General features: G+C 41.9%; 2 protein-coding genes across 2 annotated transcripts in view; one reads left to right on the top strand and one right to left on the bottom strand.

The window, feature by feature from the left end:
* The first annotated feature begins 619 nt into the window (after positions 1-619).
* On the top strand, positions 620-2,621 carry LOC123252006 (proteoglycan 3-like). The gene is made up of 4 exons (XM_044681346.1): positions 620-853; positions 1,166-1,300; positions 1,881-1,992; positions 2,560-2,621. Exons 1-3 carry the CDS (start codon positions 620-622, stop codon positions 1,968-1,970), a joined length of 459 nt encoding a protein of 152 aa, XP_044537281.1. The 3' UTR covers positions 1,971-1,992; positions 2,560-2,621.
* A 5,577-nt stretch (positions 2,622-8,198) lies between these two features.
* P2RX3 (purinergic receptor P2X 3) overlaps positions 8,199-23,617 on the bottom strand; it is a 37,270-nt gene continuing 21,851 nt past the window's right edge. The window contains exons 9-12 of the mRNA XM_044681213.1: positions 10,130-10,223; positions 9,792-9,857; positions 9,126-9,203; positions 8,199-8,321 (exon numbers count right to left, since the gene is read on the bottom strand). Of these exons, the coding sequence (XP_044537148.1) occupies positions 8,199-8,321; positions 9,126-9,203; positions 9,792-9,857; positions 10,130-10,223 (361 nt within the window). The remainder of the gene's footprint in view (positions 8,322-9,125; positions 9,204-9,791; positions 9,858-10,129; positions 10,224-23,617) is intronic.

Genomic DNA, 23,617 nt, shown 5'->3' with positions numbered 1-23,617 from the left:
TTAAAATATAAACTAAATTAACATTATGCTCCCTCTTCTCTCTCCCCATCCCAAGTCTCACATATCGTTTTTTCCCTTTTTTTCCTTTTCATGACCATGTTTCCCAGGCCAATAGTTCCATTAATGAAGATAATTTCTTCTTCTATTTAAGGTTCTTCATAATAAACTTGGGCAAGTCATTTCTCCATAAGCCTCAAACTTAATTCCAACCAAAAAGAGATCACTTCAGAGACAGGTTCTTTTTTTGTCTTTTAAATAAGTTTATTTGTAGGGGAAGCTTGGTAGCTCAGTGGATTGAGAGCCAGGCCTAGAAATGGGACCTAGGTTCAAATCTGACCTCAGACACTTCCCAGCTGTGTGACCCTTGGCAAGTCACTTGACCCCCATTGCCCACCCTTACCACTCTTCCACCTATGAGCCAATACACAGAAGTTAAGAGTTGTTTTTTTTTTTAAAGAGGTATTTAAAATAAAGACATGAAATTTTCCTAAGATCTGAAAGGCCTAGGAGCTGTCCATGGTACCTGAAGGGAGCCGGGAGAAAGAGTATGGTCAATATTGGTTATGCCCTCTCTCTTTATTCAGGAAATGAGGTTTTTAAGCTAGAGACACTAGAAGAAATGACTACCCAGTCTGAGGAGCTAGAGGTGCCAGAGAAAGGAGAGGTTCTTACTTCTGCTGACAACTTCTTTGAGGAAGAGAAGGAAGAGACCACAAAGTTAGTTCCAGCTGCCAAAGAAAAGAACATTCTATGCCCCAAGGAAGAGGACACAGTTTATATTCCAGAGAAACTAGGGCTTCAGACTGACAAATATGTATTAGGCAGAGCTCTGAAGACATTTACAGAAGCCCAGGTGAGTGGGAGCTGGGCTGAGATGGAGGCCCTGGGGATAGAGAAATAAGGTTTGGGAAACTGAGAAGAGGTTAGAAGATATGGACCTTTTCTCTCCTAGCTTAAATTATTTTCCCAGGGAATATGGGGTATCACAGAGGCTAGTGTAGGAGTAGAGGGAAAATGTGTTATATCTGTCCTGAGAATTCCTTTGGGGTCAATTCCTGGAAGTTAGATTGATATCTGAGCCTCTGAGATTCAATTTGAGTGATCCTCCCCATCTGCTATCATCACCTTGTACCCATTCCTGCCCTTTGTCTCTACAATTTCTCAGAAGTACTGCCAGAAGAATTTCAAGGGCAATCTAGTCTCCATCCACAGTTACTACTGTAACTACAAACTCCAGAACTTAATTGCAGGAATTAACCAAAGGCAAGTTTGGATTGGAGCTTTCACCACCACTAACTGGGTAAGAAAACAGGTCAAATATGCACTAGTTCTTCCATGCCTCTTCTTAAAAGGGCCCCAATGATTCCTCCAACTTAGCCTGGACCCTTGAACTTTTAGCTTTGGAGAAACCCTGGTGATACCTACCCTCATACCCTGTCATAGTTTTCCTAAGAAGCATGGTTTGATAAGAGATCTCAATGAATCTGAGGCTAACATAGACTTCCCAGCTTCCAAAGAAATGCTCCTTATGAACTTAACACCCACAATTCCTCAGTATCCAGAAATCTGAGATCATGTGGTGGTACGTGAGAATCACAGGGTATTCCTAGTCTTTTCTTAGGAAAGCACACCAGTGTAATATAATACACATCATGCTGTGAGTCAGAAGACATGGTTCAAGTCCCAGTCCTACCATTTAATGGTTTTGTGTCACTGACTTTATGCCTTAATTTACTTCTTTGTGAGTTGAGACAGTTACACAAGATGACTTATAATGATATTCTCAGACCTAAAATTTTGGGTTTTTTTCTTTGGCTTGGATGTTTTGGAGTTAATCAGTGTCTCCCATTTTGACCTGACTCTTCTCATCTCATCTATAGAGTTTCTTCAAAAAATTCAGATGGACTGATGGGAGCAGCTGGAATTTTTCATACTGGGCAATAGGCCAGCCTCTATTTGGTTGGGGCTGATGTGTAGCTCTGGGTGCTAATGGTAAGTCAGGGAATGTGGAAGGTGGGAAAGTGACTTCAGGGAAGTCCTATTATGATATCTTTGCTCTATCTGAGTTTTCTGAAAATGATAGCTATGACTCCAAAGTTATGGGGTGGGACGAGAAGTTGCCATCACAGTGACATTACAATGGTATTCCCATAAGGAAAATGGGATAATATCCTTCTTCATCTGCTGAGTGTGGAGGAGGATTCTATGGTCCTTCTAATTTTGGAGGAATAAATTTGGGGCAGTAGAGTTCAATTGTGGTTAGGATGGTGAGGGCCATATAATTAGCAACAAAAAAAACAACTGGACTTGAGTCAAAGTAATTGTATTTTAATCTGGTCTTTTCCATTGATTAACTGTAAACTTGGGCAAGTCATTTCTCCATAAGCCTCAATTTTCTTATCTGTAAAATGAAAGGTTTAGGCTGGATGGTTACTAAGGTCCATTTCAGCCCAATATTCTATTGTCTAGAGAGTCCTTCCAACTCTGGCATATTAATAGCTTGTAATGCTTTTAGAGGTAGGACCAGAAGATCATCTTCATTCTGCTCTTTCCATACAGGTAGCTGGCGTAGGACTCCATGCTCTCGGTCATTGCCTTTTATCTGTTCCCTTTGAGTCAAGACCCTCTCCTGAAATAAACTCAGATTTTCTGCAGTTCCTTGAAATTCTTGTCTTGTCATTATTCAGATGTTGTCCCCATCCCTATTTAGAATAGATCTGAAATGGAACACTTAGGGTTATATAGATCAGAGCTGAAAGGAATATTAGAGATCACCTAATTCAAATTCCTCCCATTTTTCTTTTCTTTTTTTTTTTCATTTTTTTAAACTCTTACCTTCTGTCTTGGAGTCAATACTGTGTATTGGCTCCAAGGCAGAAGAGTGTTAAGGTCCAGGCAATTCTATTTTGGGGAAGCTCTCATTGTTAGGAAGTTTCTTCCTAACATCCAAGTTGAAATTTGACCCTCTTCAACCTCTAATCACTGTTTCTAATTCTACCCTTTGGGGTTGAACAGAATTAAGTTTGATCCCTCTTCCAATATAAAAATATACTTTAAAAGAGAAGTCTTTCCTTCCATAGGCAGAGCACCCCCATATCCTCTGAATTATCCTTATGAGGAAATTGAGGAAATTGAGATTAGGACAGCAAGTGGTTAATTGTGGCAACTGAGTGAATCACAGTGATCTATCTTGTGACTCAATTTGGGAGTTAGCTTAGTTGCTAATTCAATTATGGGTCTACTCCAATTTCTGTCTTGTGAGGAAATTTCATTCAATTGCAGGAATTAGGAGAGAACCTTACTGTATTGTTTGAACCTAACTCTGCCTGGTTGGGAAGCTGAACCACCCCTATCTGCTATTTAGAGACCCTTAATCAAGGATTTAAGTTATCTTGATCAGAAACTAGTCAGATCTGAAGACTGATGCAAGGAATTTTTTCTCTATTGAACGTCTCAAGCAATCCATATGTATTTTCTGAAAACTGGCCATGTGTTGATCCTCTGATTGACTGCTGAGGCTGGGGAGGGAGTGGGAATTGCAGGGAATTGCACCTTGTTCACTGTCCCTCTCCCAACCTGGAAAATCCTTAATCTTTCTTCCAATTAGAAATCAAATTACTTAGTGTACCTTAGTTAATTGTTTCCTTTTAATTAACTAGCCCTATTTGATTGTTTTTTAAAACCCTTACCTTTCATTTTAATATCAATATTGTGTATTGGTTCTAAGGGAGAAGAATGGTAAGAGCTAGGCAATGGGGGTTAAGTGACTTGCCCAAGGTCAGCTAGGAAGTGTCTGAGGCCACATTTGAACCCAGGACTTCCCATCTCTGGACCTGGCTCTCCATCCACTGAGCCACCTAGATGCCCCCTATTTGACTGTTTTTAATGTTTAAATGTTTGTCTTCCCCTATATTCGGGGTCCAGCCCTAAGCTAAGGAGGTCTGGCCCCAGTTTCTTGAGCATTGCTTAATAAACTGATAAGCTTGGAAGACTGTTTCCTCTGTCATTTCATTTTTTACCCACCACACCCCGTATGGCATGTTCAAAGTCATCCTGGTAGCCTTCTTTAGAACACTGTAGAGTCTGTCAAAATTCTTCCTAAAATGTGGTGTCCAGGACAGAGTAAAATATTCCAGGTTTGGTGTGGTCAGAAAAGAGTACAGGAGAACAGTCATCGCCCTCATTCTGGACATTGCTCCAGCTAATGCCCCTAAACCTTCATTAGTTTTTGGACACTGCTGAAGTACAATGGTGGCTTTTCTAAAAATGTCAGGAGTTACAGAGAGAAGATGCTCAAGAGCAAGTGATTCAGTGCCCTAGATCCCTTTGTGTGTGTAAGGGAGGATCATTAACATCAATCCTGGATACTCTGCCAAGTTCTGACATCAAGTGAATAGCCATGGCTGCACTTCAGAGATTGGCCAACTTTGAAGCAGGCTGAGAATGATGTATTGGAGGCTATATCTGGGAAATCAGATCAAGAAAGCTTTGTCTTGCCTGGATTGAGGATGAATGTAGACTGGGAAACTTCTGTAGAGTAGGATCATAGGATCCTCAATCTAGAGCTGGAAGGGACCTCAGAGGCCATCTAGTCTGAGGCTTTGTTTTACCCTTGAGCAGAATGGAGGTTAAGTGACTTGCCCACAGTCATACAAGTGGGAAAGGAGGTGGGATATGAACCCAGATCCTCTGACAAAGAGCATCAGTTCAAACTAGTCCTCTTCTCTCCCACTACTAGATCAAGATGCTAAGTGGAATATTCTAGAAGTCATCAAGGATATTGTTTGGGGTTGGTTAGAATTGAAGAGCCAGCCTTAACAGCAGAGGCTGCTTCCCCAACGTCAAAGATCATGGGGTTTAAGGCCAACGGGATCGTATAAGTTATCCCCTCACTTTACAAATGAAGAAACCAAGGCCATAAGTGTCCTGAACAAATGAGTTGAACCAGAATGGCACTCAATTTTGAGGGAGGGATCCTGGGTTCAAATCTTGCTTTTGTTACTTATGTCCTATATAACACTGGACAATTTACTAAATCCTGTGAGGCCTCCATTTCATCACTTGTAAAATGAGGGAGTGGACTTAAAGTCTCATTTAACTCAAAATCTATGGTCTGATTTTTTTTTATTAAACCCTTACCTTCTGTCTTAGAATCAATACTGTGTATTGGTTCTAAATCAGAAGATCGGTAAGGGCTAGGCAAAGGAGGTTAAGTGACTTACCCAGGGTCACACAGCTAGTTAGTGTCCAAGACCAGATTTGAACCCCGGGCCTCCCATCTCTAGGCTTGGCTCTCAGTCTACTGAGATACTTAGCTGTCCTCATCATCATCTTATTAGAAGTGTGTACTGAAGGTAAAAATAGGAGCACCAGGATCACATATCCACCCTATCATCCTAGGCAAATTGCCTAACTAGTCAGGGCCTCAAGACAACTCTTTGAAACTCTAAATTGAAGAATAGATGCTGATCTATATTTGTTGGAGGAGTTTACTACACTGAAGCAATTATAGGTAAGTAGATCTATTCCTGTGACTTGCCCAAGGTCACATAGGTAGTAAGGAGGTGGCTCAGTAGACAGAGTGCCAGAGCTAGAGTCAGGAAGATGAGTCGTCCTAAATTAAAATCCAGCTTCAGACACTTACCAGCTGTGAGACCCTGGGTAAGTCACTTAACTCTGTTTGCCTCATTTTCCTTATCCATCAAATAAGCTGGAGAAAGAAATGGCTAACCAGTTCGATATCCTTATCAAATAGGATGTAGTCAGACTTGCCAAAATGATTGAACAACAACAACATCTAATTACACCACTCTTTCTGCCACCCCTTGCCTTTTATCATCAACTCATGTGTTCCCATAAAATCATAGATACCATTTATGTACTTCTTTAAGATTTGTATAGAACTTCTCCCACTTTGTCCTCTTTGAGCCTCATGACATCCCTGGGAGGTAGGTGATATCATTATCCCTATTTAGCAGATGAAAAACTGAGTCTCAGAGAAATTAACTGACTTTCCCAGGGTTGCACAGCTAGGAAGTAACTGAGGCAAGATTTGAACTCATGTTTTCCTGAGTACAAGTCTAGCATTTTGATATATGACATACTGCCTCATGGAATGACAAAATAGGGAAATGTAAGGGAGTTGAAATATCCTCTTCTCTGGAGATGGCCAAATGAGGAAATATCTCTCAAGAGACAGTTTGGAAACTGATTTCACAGGGCAACATCTGAAGCCACTATCTCCCTTCCTCTGGGCTCCTTTTAAAAAAAACTTGCCTACCTAGCCAGGGAGCATGGGTCAAGATCAGTGGGCTAAATATAAGGTCAGTGCTTGACTCTTTCCTGCTTTCCCTGAGCAGGAAGGAGTCAAGCTAATACCTCCTCTTTACCAGGTTGTGAATCAGGACAGGAAGTCCATTTCCCTTTAGGGACTGGGATGAAGTATCCCAGATTCCAAACCAGAGCCCTTCCTATGACAACTTCCAAGGCTCTGGGGCTCCATGGCTCAGTTGGAGATTTGAATTGTGAACATATTCCAGGGGTGTGAGCTTTGTTTGACCTGCTGGTTAGATACACAGGTTAGATATGTTTATACAAAAGGCTTCTCTTCCCTCTCTCTTATTGCCTTGAAAAATAAGTGATCTTAATGGTGTCAGGCAGCTCTACTTGTTCCCGAGTGTCTTCTCCATTGAGTGTTCTAATGCCTGCAATTTGTCATTTGAAAAGCATTCCTTTGGCTATTGAAGGCTTTCAAAATATTCAAGAATCCCTTATAACCTCCTGAGAAAGATCACACTGTATTATTATTAGCTGTTAACATAGTAGAGAATGAATTGGTCTAGAACCATGTTGGTGAACCTATGGTACCCATGCCAGAGAGGGCTGCTCTCTTTTCCCTCTCCACCGGGCCTGAGGACTTTTTCCCCATCATCTGCCCCTCTGCCCAGCAGCCCAATGGGAGTACTTCCTCCCTCCCCTGTCTGGGGTAAAGGGGCAGTTCACATGTGGTGTGAGGGTTTAGATTAGGCACTCAGTCTCTAAGTTTCACCATCATTGGTCTAGAATCTTTTGAGAGTGAGAACCTGTTGAACTGAAACATGGACTAGATGTTTGGACTCAGAAAAAGGTCAGAAGCAAAAAATGGAGGATTCGATGCAACAAACATTTATTAAGCACCTAGTATGTACAAGTCACTGTGCTGAATAACACAGACCTTGCTCTCCAGGAGCTTACATTCTACCGAGGGCTACAACATGCACATGGATAAGTAAATACAAGGTAATATGAGGGGGAGAGAGAGTACCAGCACTGGGGAAGAAGGGGATCAATGGAGAAATTCATGGAGGGATTCCTAGAAGGGGATTCATGAAGGAGGTGAAGATGAGTCTTGAAGAAAGATCAAACATACTGAGAAGTAGAGATGAAGAGAGAATGTATTCCACACATAGGGGGCAGCCTATATAAGGGACTAGAGGTAGGAGATAAAATGCCAAGTTGAAGCAACAGCTAATAGTCTGATTTGCCTGGAATGTAGCATGTGGGAAAAGGAGTACTACAAAATAAAGCCAGGGAAGGAGGTAGGACCCTGATTGTAGAGGTTCTGTTGTGCCAGATTTGGGAGTTTGCATTTTAACTTAGAGGCAATAGGGAGGCACCCAAGCTCCCTCAGTGGGGGAAATGACCTAAAAGAGAAGGTGAGAATGAGCCAATAAGATCCATTACTGTTCTAGGGTTCCACCTTGGGCCCAGATTTTTCTTCTTTCCTCATTATCAATTCTTTTCCTCAATGAGGTCATAATCTTTATGCCATATAGGCAGTTATTTAGTTTGGATACACAGAAGACAACATCACAATCACACCACATAGATAGTCTACACATAAGTATATGCAATGGGTAAAGGGATCAAGGATGTCCTTAGGCAGTGGAGTGAGAAATACTTTAGCTTCTGAGATGAGAGTAGTAGTAGGATGGAAAAAGCCTTGGGGGATGAGAAACTCTCTTTGAGAACATATGGAGCCCTAACAGGGGGCACTGCCTATTGGTTGGCACACTGGGAGGTCTGGGAACTGGGTCTGGATTATTGCCACTCCTAAAGTGGGCCTCTTCACCTTTCCACCTCCTCCCCAGTGGAAGGTCCACTGTAATGAGGTATTGTTTCCCAGGGCATAATGTTAACGATAACAGGAGTAAGGAGGCCTAGTGACCGATGGAGAAGGCTCCGGAGTCTGTGGATTGCTTTTCTTCTCTGCCTTCCAATGTCTGGTCACTAGGGTACATAGGGTTGGTAGAAGTGGCAGATCGCAAGGTTGTTTCATTCACCTGGATAAGATGAGGGGGAGAAGACAGGAGCCTAAAAACATTCTGGTCTAGTATCCATCCCAGTCCAGGGATCTCACAAAAGGAGTGGTTGATAACAGTGAAAGGAGTCTCACAATTCCCATTTTCTATCATGGTCTACCCGTGGAGAGATAATTATATCTCTCCTTTTATCCTGCTGAACCTCTTGCTCCTGTTAGGGTCCTAACACTAGAAATTGCCTCTTACACAGGGTCCCTGAGAGAACAGGGGAAACAGTTCAAAAGATGTTGCCAAGGATGCCAAGGATCATTGACTTTATGGCATAAAATCACTATTGCCCAACCCTTAGCTATTTTATGTGCCCAAAACTCTGGATAAGTTACAGGACAACCCAACACACAAGACTTTCCCAGGGACCAACCAATACAAGGAAACACTAATAGACACACGGGGAAAGCTAATCAGGAAATGCCATGATGAATTCTCATCTGGCTCTTTTACTTTTTCTTCTGCCAACATATCCAACTTGGCAGCCATAGCATTAGGGCTGGGTTTGGAAACACTAGCCTGGAAGTTTTGGATCTTTGTGATTTTAATTTCTGCCTACAAATATCCCCAGAAAGGGGGAGAAATCAGTGCCCTTGTTAGGGCTATTGGCAGCAGCTACTATCTCCCTGCTCCTTAGTTCCTTGACCTGACTTTGTTGGGATAACGTCTCTGAGAAGCTCTGGTGGGAACAGCCAAAAGCTCTTCCTAGCTGCTGCTTCTTTACTTTGACGGATCCCTCATCTCTTGCTTTCCTCTGGCCTCTCTTGGGGTCCTTACCTCTTCAAACTTCTTGGCTTTGTACTGGTCTGCCCCCTTCAGGAAGTTAAGGAGGATGATGTCACAGAGGACCGTGCCCTGGAGGGAAGAGAGACCTGGTATATAGGCAGGAGCAAGGGCAGGGACAAGAGCAAGCAGATAGAGAACAACAGATAACGGGCCACAGCAGAACTCCATTTGACCAGTGTAAAAGTCATCATAATTCCTATTTCCATAGTGTGACTCAGTTTATAAAGCTCTTTCTTCCTGCCTTCTGAGAGGCAGGGAATGCAAGAATTAGCACCTCATTTTATAGATGAGAAAATGGAGACTTGGAGATCACATAGTAAAGATCACAGAGCTATGAAGTGGTGGAGATTTCCTTTGGACTCTAACTCTAGTATTCTAATGTTGGACCATGAAAGTGGTAGTATAGACAGAGAGACATGGGCAGAGACATGGAAAGGGGGACATGCCAACCTCACCAAACAATGTCTCATTCCACTTTGTCCACTCCCCAAACTCATTTTCATGGCAACTCACTGAACAGAGAGATACCACCATATGATGGGCAGATGAACAGAAGACAGATGAAAGTTAGCCATACTTGTGAGCTATAATGCCACCAAGGATCCCCAGAAAAGAGAATCCCTTCCCATTAGAATGGTGGCAGGAGCCCAGACTTACCACTCCCACAGAGGTAAAGGCTGCCACAGAGCTGATGATGGTGGGTATGATGTTAAACTTGCCAGCCTGGAGGCACAATGTGACACGGTGAGCTCAGGGGAGAAAAGAAGAAAAAAAAACCCCAACCCAAAACAACACTGGAGGGTATTCAATAAAAGGGCCTTCCCTTGGAACAATTCTATCTAGAATGCTAGAGTGTTTAGATCCCAAGAGGAAAAAGGAATCCCAGGGGCCACTGAGTTATTCAGGGACTTAATGCTGTCCTTGCCTGAAGATGCCCCTCTGATCCTCTCATATCTTCCCTCACCCTTTCACTGAGTTCTTTTTTGAGGACTTACATTTCCATATACCAGCACATCAAAACGGATGCCAAATGCCTTCAGGAGAGTCCGATATTCACTGCCATTCTCCATCTTAAAGTATTTGGCAAACCTACAATCCAAGAAGAAAAAAAACAGATGACTGAGTCAGTGGTGCATCATCCCTTGACATTTCCCTCCCAATAATGTATTTTTCTCTGTTCAATCAATGAGATCTCCCTCACCCAGGCCATACTAATGAGGAAGAGAGCATATACATTCTTTTTTTATTTTAATTTTAAACCCTTAACTTTTTTTTTTGTGTGTGTATTGACTTATAGGTGGAAGATTGGTAAGGGTAGGCAATGGGGGACAAGTGACTTGCCCAGGGTCACACAGCTGGGAAATGTCTGAGGCCAGATTTGAACCTAGGACCTCCTGTCTCTAGGCCTGGCTCTCAATCCACTGAGCTACCCAGCTGCCCCAGCATATACATTCTTGATAGGAAGAGAAAACACCAAAAATGGGGCAGCTAGGTAGCACAGTGGATAGAGTGCCAGACATGGAGTCAGAAGGACCTGGGTTCAAATGGGGCCTCCGATTCTTCCTAGCTGTGTGATCCTGGGCAAGTCACTTAACCTGGATTGCCTAGCCCTTACCGCTCTTCTATCTTAGAACTGATACTAAGACAGAAGGTAAGGGCTTAAAAAAAAGAAGAAAAGAAAATACCAAAAGTGACCATCGGGCATCACAGAAGCATACGCCCTTGGAGACAGTATGATATGGCAGAAGGAGTAATAGAATTTGAGTCAGATGGACCTGCATTCCAATCCAGAGTCTATTGTGTGGGCCCAGGCCAGTCACTTAAAACTCCTTGGGATTCAGATTCTCAGCCTATAAATTGGGATGATAATATTTATGGCACCTCCCAAAGCAACTAACGAGAATAACTGATAATCAATAAAAGCTTTAAGGAAATGGGAGCTAGTAACTGTATGTTTGAGGAAGCATCCATGCCAGGGAGAACCAGAAAGCTAGAGAAATGTATATTCTGATCCCACTCTTCTCCCACATCTCAGGCCCCTCTGTCCTCCTTAGCTGTCCAGTATCTTTATGCTATCCAAGGTACCTCAACATAGGTGGAAAGGTGTTAAAAACAACAAGAAACTATTAACAATAACACTTCTCATTGGCATTGTGTTTTGTGGTTTATAAAACCCTAGTTCCTCAGGACCTCCTTAATGAGGTCTTTCCTGATATCCCTAGGAAACAGAATTGTTGGAACCCTCCACCATGAAATCAGTTTGTATTTACTATGTCAGTCTTCTGAACTTACTTATACATCAATGTGCTGTATCTGATAGACCATGGGATAAGCCCCCTCTTCCCCCCAACCCCTACCGAAACTAACAGACCCTTCCACCACTGCCCCAGCAAAACCTGGCAGAACACCAAGACTGTCCATTCTTTAGCCTGTCCTGCATGGCTAACCATCAGCCTGAGAGTTTCCCCCCATCCCCAGAGAACGAGGCTCCACACCCCCTCAGGACCATCTAAGTAGCTCACCTGAACCAATAGAGACAGTTCAGGTTACCTCATCCCTGACAATAACCCTGTAAGAGGTTTAACCCATCTCCACTCCAATGGAGATTCGGCAGCCATCTTTACTGGTGCCGATCTCTCCCCCTCACTGCCCCTTTCTCCTATTCCTCTCCCCCCACTCAGATGGGACTCAGCAGCCACCTCTCCTGGTGTCAAGGCCTCTCTCCCTCCCTTCCCCCCTTAACCTTCCTTCCCTCACCCCGACACAACCTCACTTTTGTCTCCTTTGTCTCTCAGTTGAACCCCTGTTAGTCAGGATTGACAGTATCCTCCAGTAGAATGTAAATTCCCAGAGGGCAGAGGCTATCTCCCATTTGTATTTCTGTTACCAGCGCTTAGCACAGTCACTGCCTGGCACATAGTAGGTACTTAATAAATACTTGTCAGTTGAATATCCTATAATGGGAGGAGCAGATTGCAGAACAAAGGAGTCAATACAATGCTTTTCAACATGAATTAAGTGAATATTTGATTTTTTTGGCTACCATATTGAATGGCTTCCAAGTTGAGTCAGTCGACTACAACACTTACCTCTAATCACAGCTTTTCCATCTTGTGGTTGTGCAGAAGATTTTACCCCATACCCCAAAATAGGCATTATCTCTATTAGCTTCCCTTTCTATAAAATGAGAGTTATGCTAAATGGTCTCCAAGGCCCATCCAGCTCTGACACTGTGTTCAAAGGTCCTACTCACTTCAGGCATTCTATATTCTAAACTCCCTTCAAACCCTAACATATACAGTCTAAGATCTTTTCCAGCTTTAACATCCTATATTCCAGGGCCCCTTCTAGCTCTAACCACCAGTGTCCCATGGCATTCTTTACCTCTAACATTCTCTTCTTAGATTCCTTATAGTCTTGGCATTCCAGGTTCTCAGGTGCTATTTTGGTCTAATGTTCTGTGTTCTAAGATCTCTTCCAGTTCTGACATTACATGATTCAGCATTTTGGCAAAGAACCCTCTCAGTTTTGTGGTGTGCCATCAAAGGATCTCAAAGCACTCTGTATTCTGTGTCCAAACTGTCCTAGCCTGGAAGACTCAGAGATAACATTCTCTCTCTGTTATAAATAGAGAGGCAGTACTAAATGGACAGTTATTGATGGAAGAAGCCTGGGATCCAGGAGTGCAGACTCCTAGATCAACACTGCATATACACATCCATAAAAACAGAGATCACATGCCCAACTTTCAGTCTATGAATGAATGAATCTGTCAGTGGCCTGGACACTGTCTATCAAAGCAGGGTGAAGAATGGAGAACTAAATTTAGCCTGGCAAGTCATGGGAAGGGAACGAGGAGAAACATCAAAGTGAGTTTTTTTCCCCTCCAGCACCTGCCCTCCAAGAAGCAGTAAGGCCTTTTAAAGTCATCCCTCTATTGATTCTTCCCACCCTAGGGGAGGTTAGCAGGAAGGGGAAAGAAGGTAAAGAGAAGAGAGAGAGTCACCATCAGGCTATGGGCTGGTAGAAGGAAGGCAGGTCCTCGGTTTGACCTGAAAGAGGAGGAGGGAAGATGATGGTTCACTAAATAGCAGAAGAGAAAGGCACCTTGGAGGCCATCTAGTACCTTCGCTAAAGGAGAAAAATGAGGGAAAGTGGTTGGCCAGTATCGTATCAAACAATATATTAGTAGCTGAACATGGTAAGAATTTGGGTCTCACAACTCCCCATCCTGAGCTCTAGCTCTTTCCATTATCACATGGTATCTTGCCAGGATTACACTGATAAACTGGGAAGATGATTCAGGACTAGCTTACAATTTGGGGAGGGGATGCCAAGTTTCTGGGGAAGCAAGTCTCTTTCTTTGGCTATCTCTCCTTCCTTCACTCACTCCTTTCCTCGAAAAATGTTTCCACTTTTGAGAAGAAATGGAAACACTAGTTTCCTTCAAGGCTCAAATTAGGAATTCCTCCTGCCCAACGCCCTTCTTGACTCACTTAATTTTGAGTGTTACTTTTTAGTCACTTTGTATAAATGCAGTATCAATTTATCTGTATATATATTGTTTCTACCAAGGAAAATATAAGTGGCCAGAGGGCAGGAACTTGGTTTTCTCCTTTTGCTTATGTATCCTCTAACACTGTACCTGGCATAACACTGTACCTGTAACATATACTATAATAATAATAATATATAGTAATATATGCTATAATAAAACTATATATAACATATACTATAATAGCACTCTATATAATAACATATACTACTCTTATCTAAAAGATAAACCATAATAGTACTATATATAGTAATATATGCTATAATACTACTTGATCTAATAAATAATAATAGCACTATATATAGTAATATATGCTATAATATACTCTAATATATACACCATAATAGTACTATATATAGTACTAAATGCTATAATACTACTCTGTCATATATAATAAAATACTATATAGTAATATATGCTATAATATTACTCTATATAATATATATAATAATAGTGCTATATATAGTAACATATGCTATAATACTACTCTATATAATATATAACAAAATAATACTATATAGTAATATATGCTATAATACTACTCTATATAACATATATCATAATAGTGCTATATATAGTAATATATGCTATAATACTACTCTATATAATATATATCATAATAGTGCTCTATATAGTGATATATGCTATAATACTACTATATCGATATAACAATGTATATTATATATATAGTAATAAATGTTTATGGAAATTAATGAAAAAATGGCAATGCCTACACAAGTGCAAACATTTTGTCTGCTTCCTGATTTTCTCTTGTTTCAGACTCTGGGGAGCCATATTAATGTGCCAATGGGGCTTTATTGCTATGGTTTCCAAGGACCAGTGAGGATGGTAATTCAAATTTTCTACCCCTCTCTTAGTATCTCCTAAATTTCAAACTATAGAAGACAGAGACCCTAAAAGAAACTAGCACTGAGAACACAAAAGTTTGGTCTCAGTTCCAGCTAGACTACTAAAGGGATGCATGATCTCAAGCAAGTCACTTATCACCTCTGATCTGTAAAATGGGAGAGCTGAGCATGGTAACCTTTCAAGTTTCTCCCACTCCTAACATTCTTGCTTCTAAGGTCCCTCCAGGCTCTGATCTGATGTTATGTATTCTAAGTTCCTCTCAAACTCTGACATTCTCAAAGGTCTTTCCAGGCTCAGATATTTTGGGTCCTAAGGTCCCTCTCAGTCTGACACTGGGTTTTAGGTCTCCTCCCTTCACAAACATTCAACTGTGACCAACATAGTTATGTCATTTTGGTCCTCTTCAAGTACAGAGAACAACAATCAACCAACCAAAGATTCAATGACCAAAATGAGAAGAAGGGACTTCCTCAAAGCCTCTTTCCTCTATGTTTCACCTTGGTATCCCCCCATCTTAGTTTCTATTTTATGAGTGACCATTCTGACTCCCTCTAAGCTATTCTTTATGGGAGAATACACTATAAGGAGAGAGCTTGATTCCCTCTGGGGCATTTCCCTATAAAAGGCAAAGTGCTTGGGAAGAGTGAGGTAGTTGTCCACACTAGCAATTAGGAGCCTCCAGAGGGGTAGGGGTGTGTGTGTGTGTGTGTGTGTGTGTGTGTGTGTGTGTGTGTGTGTGTGTGTAGGGGTAGGAGCTCTTAGTAAGGACCAGAGAAAGACTGTTCTCATCACCTGGTGAGGTGGGGGAGCCCTTGCAGTAGGGACCTGTGACAACCCCAGAGATGCTATTGAGAGAAGCAGTGGGATGGCTGTGAATGGGATAAAGCTGTCACTGTTGGCGGAGAACTGGAGACTGGTGCTTGCCAAGACAGAGCCCTGTGAAGGGAAGGAAGGCTTCTGAGGGGCCCACAGCAGGTATCTGTGGCTCCAGAAGGTTGGGAGCCCTCACTGTGGGATATGGTGGTGCTTGGAAGCTGTCCATCTCACCAGGACCCACAAACCAGGACTAAATTGGGCCTGGTAGGCGGCTGGCACTGGGAAAAGTAAGCAGCAATCACATTTCTTTTAACCCTTCAGTACCCAGGCAGGGTCCCTGGAAGATACTAGGGGTCAGACTATGTTGAGCAACTCTAGAACCTTTGGATTTGGGCTCCACTTTTGCTATTAACAGTAATATGTAAATAATAATACAAAATATCTTAATTGAAATGATAAATCGTTAGTTGGATGAAGCATATGGCGGCACAGAGAACAGAGTACTTACTGAACTTGGAGTCAGGAAACTGCAATTCAGATTCTCTCTCAGACACTCTCTAACTGTTTTTGACTAGCTGGACAAGTCACATAACTATTCTTAGCCTCAGTTTCCTCCTTGATAAAATGGGAAGAATAATTAAAGAACTTGCTAATAGGGTTGTAAGGATCAAAAAAGTGCTTTACAATTACCTTAAAGCACCAGGTGCTAGCTATTATCAACTAATGTTTATATATACATATATATAACACCATGATATATTCCATACACTGTTATATAATATATAATTATAGAATGTAATTATACATAATAATTATATAATTGCATATAACTGTGTAATAACATTATTTTTTATTGTAGTTCAGAAAGATCTCTGGTTTTTTAGGCTCAGTCCTTCTCCCTGCCAAGCTGCTGTCTATGCCCTAACCTAGGCTCTTCCTCCAGCTTCAGTCCTTCCTTATTCCTTCACTGGAGCCCTTCCTATTCAGATCTTCTCTGCTTAGAGACTTCCTGGCTAGAAGCAATTAGTTTCCCAGTTGACTGGTGCCTCTCTGCCTGTGAGGGAGTGGGTAGGAAACCAATTGGACCCCTGGCTGAGCAGAAACCATCTACTGCTTCTATAAAATATGGAAGTCACCTTGATTCCACAATTGCCCAAGCTGCCCTGATGCCGACAGTGTTATGCTCAGGGGTCTCCAGGGACAATGTGGTGTAACAATTGTCTAAGTACTAGGAACACACTGCTAAGGACTCTCTTCTTTTGCCATGGCCCAAAGACCACTATGAAGGAGGTTCTTTTGAGACATCTCTGTGTCTCCATTTTTGCCTTCCTAGGCTCAGTCTCAATGGGTTGTGTGTGTGTGTGTGTGTGTGTGTGTGTGTGTGTGTGAGACAGTCACTTAGACAAAAAAAAAAAAAGAGAGAGAGAGAGAGAGAGAGAGACTAAGGAGGAGGGGAGAGAGAGAAGAAAGAAATGAGAGAGAAATATGAGACAGAGACAGAGACACAGGAGGGGGAGAGAGATAAAGAGAAGGAAGAAATGAGAGATGAGAGATAAAAATATGAGAGAGACAAAGACAGAGAAGGAGGAGAGGGAGAGCAGGAGAGAGAGAAAGAGACAGACAGAGAGAGAGCAAGAGAAAGAGAGAGAGAGGGAATGGTTCTCCCTCCTACTCTATGCTCACTTGGCTATCTCCAGTTAATTCACGTTATCTTCCCTTAAATACACCAAATAAAAGAGCCCATGACTTTTAGCATTAACTGGCCCATCTCATTCTTCTGTGAAGCCCCTTTAGTCTTTGCCACACAACTCTTAATCATGTAGGGCCAAACCTAAATTCTTACATAATTGAGCTATAAATGGCAAAGAACTTTCTTAGGAGCCTGACATTCCTAATATTCATAGCATATACTTTTTAAATGATAGAAATTCAGAACTAAAGGGTTCAAAAAATCTAGAACATGGAATGTGAAAGCTGGAATGGATCTTAGAATATGCAATAAATATTTTTGTTTGTTCCATGAAATGTCAGAACTGGGAGGGACCCTACAGTGTAGAATATTAGAGCTAGGAGAGACCTTTTGAACATAGAAAGACAGAGTTAAATGGGACTTTGGAACATTAAATGTGGTATTTCAATTTGGAATGAACCTTAGAGGCCATCAAGTCCAATTCATTAATGTTACAGAGAAGTAAACAGAGGCCCAGAGAGGTTAAAGAACTTGTCCCTGATCATACAACTACTAAGTGTCTGAGGCAAGATTTGAACCAAGATCTTCCTGACTCCAAGCCGAGCACTCTTTTTATTAGGACATGTTGTCTCTCATGGAAAATAGAATGTTAGAGCAGCAGCAAGAGACCTTAGATCATAGAACAGCAGAACTAGGAGGCACTCACTGCATGGCACCTAGCCATATAGATAATCAAATGATAGATTCAGAGTTAGAATATACCTTGAAGGTCATCTAGTCCAACCACCTCCTTTTATAGATGAGGAAACTAAGGATTAGAGAGATGATTTGCCCAAGGTAAAAGTGGCAGATTTGGAATTCAAACTGAAGTCAGCGTATGCCAAGCTCAGTACTTTTTCTTTTGCACCATTATGCCTTCTATTCTTTCTGTACAGATGAGAAAACTGAGAACCAGAGAGATTCAAAGTCCTACAATTCAATGTTCAAAGTCAAACAACTAGTAATAGGGCTGGCCACGTCTTCTGATTCTTGGCCTGTTGCTGTCTCTACTGTCCCTTTTATCACATTTCTACGTGCTTAACCATGTCCTTTCTCAAGAGTTTTTCAAAAATAGGTGCAGAAGAAGCTAGGTGGCTCAGTGGATAAAGCACCAGGCCTAGTGTGGGGAGGACTTGTATTCAAATCTGGCCTCAGATACTTCCTAGCTGTGTGACCCTGGGCAAGTCACCTAAACCTCCATTGACTAGCCTTTGCCTGTTGTTACTAAGACAGAAAGTAAGGGTTTAAAAAAAATAGATGCAATATATTGATCTAGTCCTCTTCTGAAAACTCTTCCAGGCATGGAGGTTTCTTGATGATTATATCCACAAATCAGAAGCTCCGGCAGGTCCTGCTGAGCTGGAAAGCATTCGAACACAGACCCACCAATGCCCATCATCTGAGGATCCCAACTTAATGTGGAAAGGCTCACTACCAGGTTAGCTGCAGGGTGGTGACTTGTCAGCCATGGAAACTCTCAAAGACTGCCTTTTGTGTAACAGAGGGGGTCCCAATCTGCTCTGGCAGAGGGAATACCCAGCTGATGAAATCACAAATTCTGGAAGTATTGAACCATGTAAATACAAATCATTCTGTGAGTTTCCCTGCAAGATTCCCGACATCTGTTTAGAAATGTTTCATCAGGTGAGCATCCCGATGTGTGCTGAGGAAAGCGGTATATGTGTGCATGTGTGTGTGTGGGTGCTTACTCAAAGAAAGCCTGGTGTCTTGGGCCTAGAAAACTGCTACGTGAGGTGGTAACAAGCTGCCATATTCTACTTTCAAGGGAAAACTTGGGCGTTGAGCTGGTGTCTCCAAGCAGATGAGGTGTCATTCACGGCAAAGCTTTTGCCTTTTGAAAAAGGAAATTTGTCATTTGGAATTCACTTTTGGGTGTTGCCAATACAACAGCGAGAAAAAAAAATATGTGTGTGTGTGTGTGTGTGTGTGTGTGTGTGTGTGTGTGTGTCTGCTGTGGAAAGGATTGTCCTAAGGTTGAGCGATTTGCTTTGAGTAGAACAGGCTGACCTTCTTGCCTTTGGGAAGCACTCTGAGTGAAGACCCTCCCCCAGCCCCCGAGTCACCAGGAAAACACTTGGCTTCCCTTTGGGTGAGCCCCATTGTCATTGGATAAGAGAGTTTAGAGCCAGAAAGGACCTTGAGAGATGATCTTATCCAACCCCTTTATTTCACAGTTGAAGAAAAGGATTCTCAAAGAGATGAAAACTCCTGGGATCAGAGTTGGAGAGCTCTAAAGAACCTTAGAAATTACCTAGTTCTCTCTCTTTATTTCATAGTCAGGGAAACTGAGGTTCAGAGAAGGGAAGGATCCTAAAATCTTAAGTTTAGAGTCGGAAGGAAAAAGAAATCATCTATTTCAATTATCTACTTTTATAGGTTGGAAAACTGAAGCCCAGATGGGAGAAGCAACATAGGATTATAAATTTAGATCTGGAAGGGACCTCACATGTCATAGAATTAAGGATTGGATGAGACTTTAGAAGTCATTGAGCCTAACCTCCTTATTTTATTGATGAAGAAACTGAGGTACTCTCAAAAGCTGGTATCTAAAATAGGATTTGAATTCAAGTCTTCCTGACTCCAAGTCTAGTTCCATGTCTGTTATGCCAGGCTTCCTAAATAGCCGGTGTTTTATCTACTGTATCATAATACCTAGATAATATAATAGAACTCACCCACCCCCTTTTTTGCAGAGTTGGAAAGATTATGTGAGTCATTCCTGATCATGCAAGCACTAAGAAGAAGAAGCTGGATCTGCACCCACATCCTCTAACTTCCAAATAAGCACACTTTCCAACACATTAGGTAAGACCACAAAGCTCAAAAGTAGAGGAACAAGTGCTTTTAATTCAGACTCCAAATCCAATGCTTCTTCCATGGCAGTGTATTACCCTCTAATAAAGGAAAGCAGCAGCCATTATGGAAATGATTCTGATCACTTCTTAAACTTAAGTCTTAAATAATATTAAAGTACCACTTTAAGGACCCCAAAATTTAGACATAATATAGTTGGAGTTTTCCCCAAGAAGTATGAGGGAATATACTTGAATTTTAGGAGAAAAGAAGCAAGAAGGAAAAACTCTATAGAAGAACATACCAATCACCTTGGTTTTGCCCAGTGCTCAGACTGCTCAGTCTCCTACATTCTTTTGGCTGACCAGTTCCATTTTATTCTTTAGCATCACATGTTAGGAATGGAAGACCCTCCTCTCCAATCCATTTTCTTCCCATTTGTCAAATATTGATAACCATAAAGTACACTTGAATGTGCCCCTGCCCCACTCAAGCAGTTCCAGTGGTTCCCTATTATTACCTAGCAAACCTATGGCACATGTGCCAGAGTGGGGGAGCTGCTCCCCTTCCCCTCTTCACGCCCATCTGAGAACATTTCTCACATCACCCACCCCTCTGTCCAGCAGCCCAATGGGAGCTCTTCCTCCCTCCCCTGTCTGGGATAAGGGGGTGTCTCACATGCAGCGTGAGGATTGTAGTTCAGGTACTTGGTGTCTAAAAGGTTCACCATCACTGACCTATAGGATCGAAAACAAACTCTTTGGCATTTATAGTCCTTCATGATCCTGCTGCAGTCTCTCTTTCCAAACAAGGCACTTCCCCTCCTCACCCCCCACCATGGACTCTACATTCCAAACAAACTGGCCTACTTCCTGTTCTCTGTACCAAACATTCCATGCTGTATCTCCCCTGTGCCTGGAATGCCACCCCCTACAACGCCCCTTCATCTCTTGGAACCTCTCACTCCCTACAGGCCTCTGTGCAAAGACATCTCTTAAAAGATACTATTTCTGATTCCTTCTCTTAATGTTCTCCACTCCACCAACCAAGGATTTTCTATTTACCTTGAATCAATTTTGCATTTCCTTATCCTCTTACTGGTTTCCCCATCAATGGATCACGAGCTCCTTGAGGCGAAGGAGTATTTGGTTTTGGTTTTGATACTCAAAATCTAGCAAATAGTAGGTGAATGATAGATAATTGTTGAGTCAAATGTTGAAGGGCATTTGAATAGTCCAAAACTCCAAAGGAAGATTCGGTCATTTTCATTATATGCTTAATAAGATAGAAAAGTGGGCCAGTGCATCTCAGAAATGTTTCCAGCAATAAGCTGAACCCAAATAGGATTTCTGGCTCATGCATCATCATGCAGGAAATTAAATGAAGCTGGCCTGGCTTTTTTTTTTTTTTTTTTTTTTGGCCAAGCATTTTAGTCCATTCAGTTTTTTTTTTAATGTGCATTTGAATCTGACAAAGGTTACTGCAGGCACAAATGGAAGGGCCATTCTAGTAGCAGGCTGCTCACTGGTGAAGACAGCCTCCATGCTATTTTCATGGAAATTAGCCATATGACTGCTCTTAACACAGACCGTATAGATGCTGGATGGAGAAGAAAAAAAAACAGATTATAAAAAGGCTGATCAAAGCCAAGGGCAAACTTTTTCTTCTCCCTATCAATTGGCCTTAGATCTTGCTGAACGGCCTGTTTCCGAATAGAAACCAAGCAGTGCCAAGCTTCATTGCCTCATGAAAGCTGCGATGGTTGGCTTCCAGCAAAAAGGGATTGCTTAGAAACACTGATCACACAAGAAGCGATGAACAACTGTAGAAGAGGTTTTTGTCCCAGAAACGAAGAAATGGAATCCAACAATTCGTTGGTTTTTTTTTTCTGCCTATGGAACTTAGACTATCCAGAAATGAGGCCTTGATCTTGTTGCTGCTGCTTCCAGTGCCGCTGCAGAGAGTGTCAGGCCCACAGGGCTAAGAAAGGGTACAAGATTCTATTTTAGCCTTGGCTGGCCTCCATCACTTTTGGGAATGGAGGATGCTCTAGTTGTACTCGGTCCTCTCCTGGGAGAGGTGGTGAAAGAGGCCCAAGGCTGGGAGTCAAGAGATCTGGGTTGGACCTTAGCAAAGTCACTTAATCCCTCTCAAGCCTCAGTTTTCTCAACTGTATGAAATAGAGAAAGACAGTGTGGCACTGTGGGTAGAGAGCTGGCCTCAAAGCTAGGGAGGGCAGGATTTAAGTTCTGCTGATACATATTGATTGTGTGACCATGGGCAACTCACTAAAACTCTCCGTGCTATAGACCAATGGTGTCATACATGAAGCTCTCCCTCCTGTGGCTCAAACATGATAAAAATGTTGTGTGAAGTAGATGTACCTTCCCTTCTTTCTGGGGACACCCAGGGAACATCAGCTCCTGTCACCTGCCTGCAGTGAGCTTGAACTTGATTGTGGGAAGGAAATCATTGAGTGAACTGAGTCATGAGTATAGAATGGCAGCCAAGAAAGGGCAGCAATAGAGTCAAGAGATCTCGAGACACGGGACAAGGTGATGTCCCCTGCACTGCCCCGCCCTGGCAACCCAGGAAAAATAGAAAGCCATAGTTGGCTCCCAAGACATGATGTGGGAGAGTTAGTGGGCAGAGAAAAGGTTTGATAAACTGAGGCAAGAGTGTATTTCAAGCTCTTCTGGTTTGGTTGCTGGTGGGACTTCCCCTGTGAGCATGGCTAGGGGGGCCCTAATGGTAGCCACAGAAAAGCAAGCTAAATGGAGCAATAAGGAAAGTAACCTATATATTTCTCTCTTATTTTTTCATCCTTTTCCTCTACTACTTTTGATTAATAAAATTATTAATTTATGACCAGTCTGATAATTTTCCTTCTTATAATGTAATTGAGAAATATTTAACAAAAATGAATAAAACTATACAGGAAGCAATAATAGAAAGGGGAATCCCATTGCAAATAACTACAAAATGTATGAAATACCTAGGGATCAAAAGAAAAATACAATAGAATAGAGATAATCCTAATATGTGGCTTTCTAAGTCAATATACTCTTCCTCAGGGATTCTTACATATGGTTCTCCTGTTTCTATTTAAGGTGACACCACTAGTCTATGCCAATTCAGTAAGGTGTAGAACAGTGATCTTTATTTGAGGAAGGTTTCCTCACCAGGAGTTCTTAGTCCAATAAAAGAGAAAGAAAGGAAGGGAAGAAGATAAAGAAGGAGAGAGAGGGGGAGAGAGGAAAGAAGAGAAGGAGGGAAGGAAAAGAAGGGAAGAGAAAGAAAGAAGAGAGAAATAGAAAAAAGAGAAAGGAAATAGAATAGAGCTAGAGAATGAGAGGATGGGAGGAAAAAGAACAAAAAGGAGAGAAACTAAGAGAAAGAAGAGAGAAGAGATAGCTAGAAAATAAGAAAGAGAGATGGGAAAGGGGAAGAAGGAAAGGAAGAGACAGAGAGGAAAAGAATAGAAATGGGGATAATAATTCTTAACCTAGCTGGTCCTACCAAATAAACTAATGGATGTAAAAGTGTTTTGGAAACTAAAGCCATACTAAAGTGTGCTATTCTTATGATACATAGTATACCAAGTTAATCTAATCGTACATAGTCTAATGGGAGGCAGTATGATAGAATGATGGCCTTGGAGCCATGACATTATGGAAATGGATCATACCTTGGACACTT

Source organism: Gracilinanus agilis, chromosome 6 (genome assembly GCF_016433145.1).
Source record: "Gracilinanus agilis isolate LMUSP501 chromosome 6, AgileGrace, whole genome shotgun sequence".
Lineage (NCBI taxonomy): Eukaryota > Metazoa > Chordata > Mammalia > Didelphimorphia > Didelphidae > Gracilinanus > Gracilinanus agilis.
The sequence above is the reverse complement of the archived record's forward strand: the minus strand, read 5'-3'. Positions and strand labels throughout refer to the sequence as shown.

Bases quoted from the DNA above. Each gene is read 5' to 3' on its own strand.
- LOC123252006 (XM_044681346.1), top strand. From the start codon at position 620: ATGACTACCCAGTCTGAGGAGCTAGAGGTGCCAGAGAAAGGAGAGGTT. The intron at 854-1,165 runs GTGAGTGGGAGC...ACAATTTCTCAG, and splicing joins AGACATTTACAGAAGCCCAG to AAGTACTGCCAGAAGAATTT. The intron at 1,301-1,880 runs GTAAGAAAACAG...TCTCATCTATAG, and splicing joins CTTTCACCACCACTAACTGG to AGTTTCTTCAAAAAATTCAG.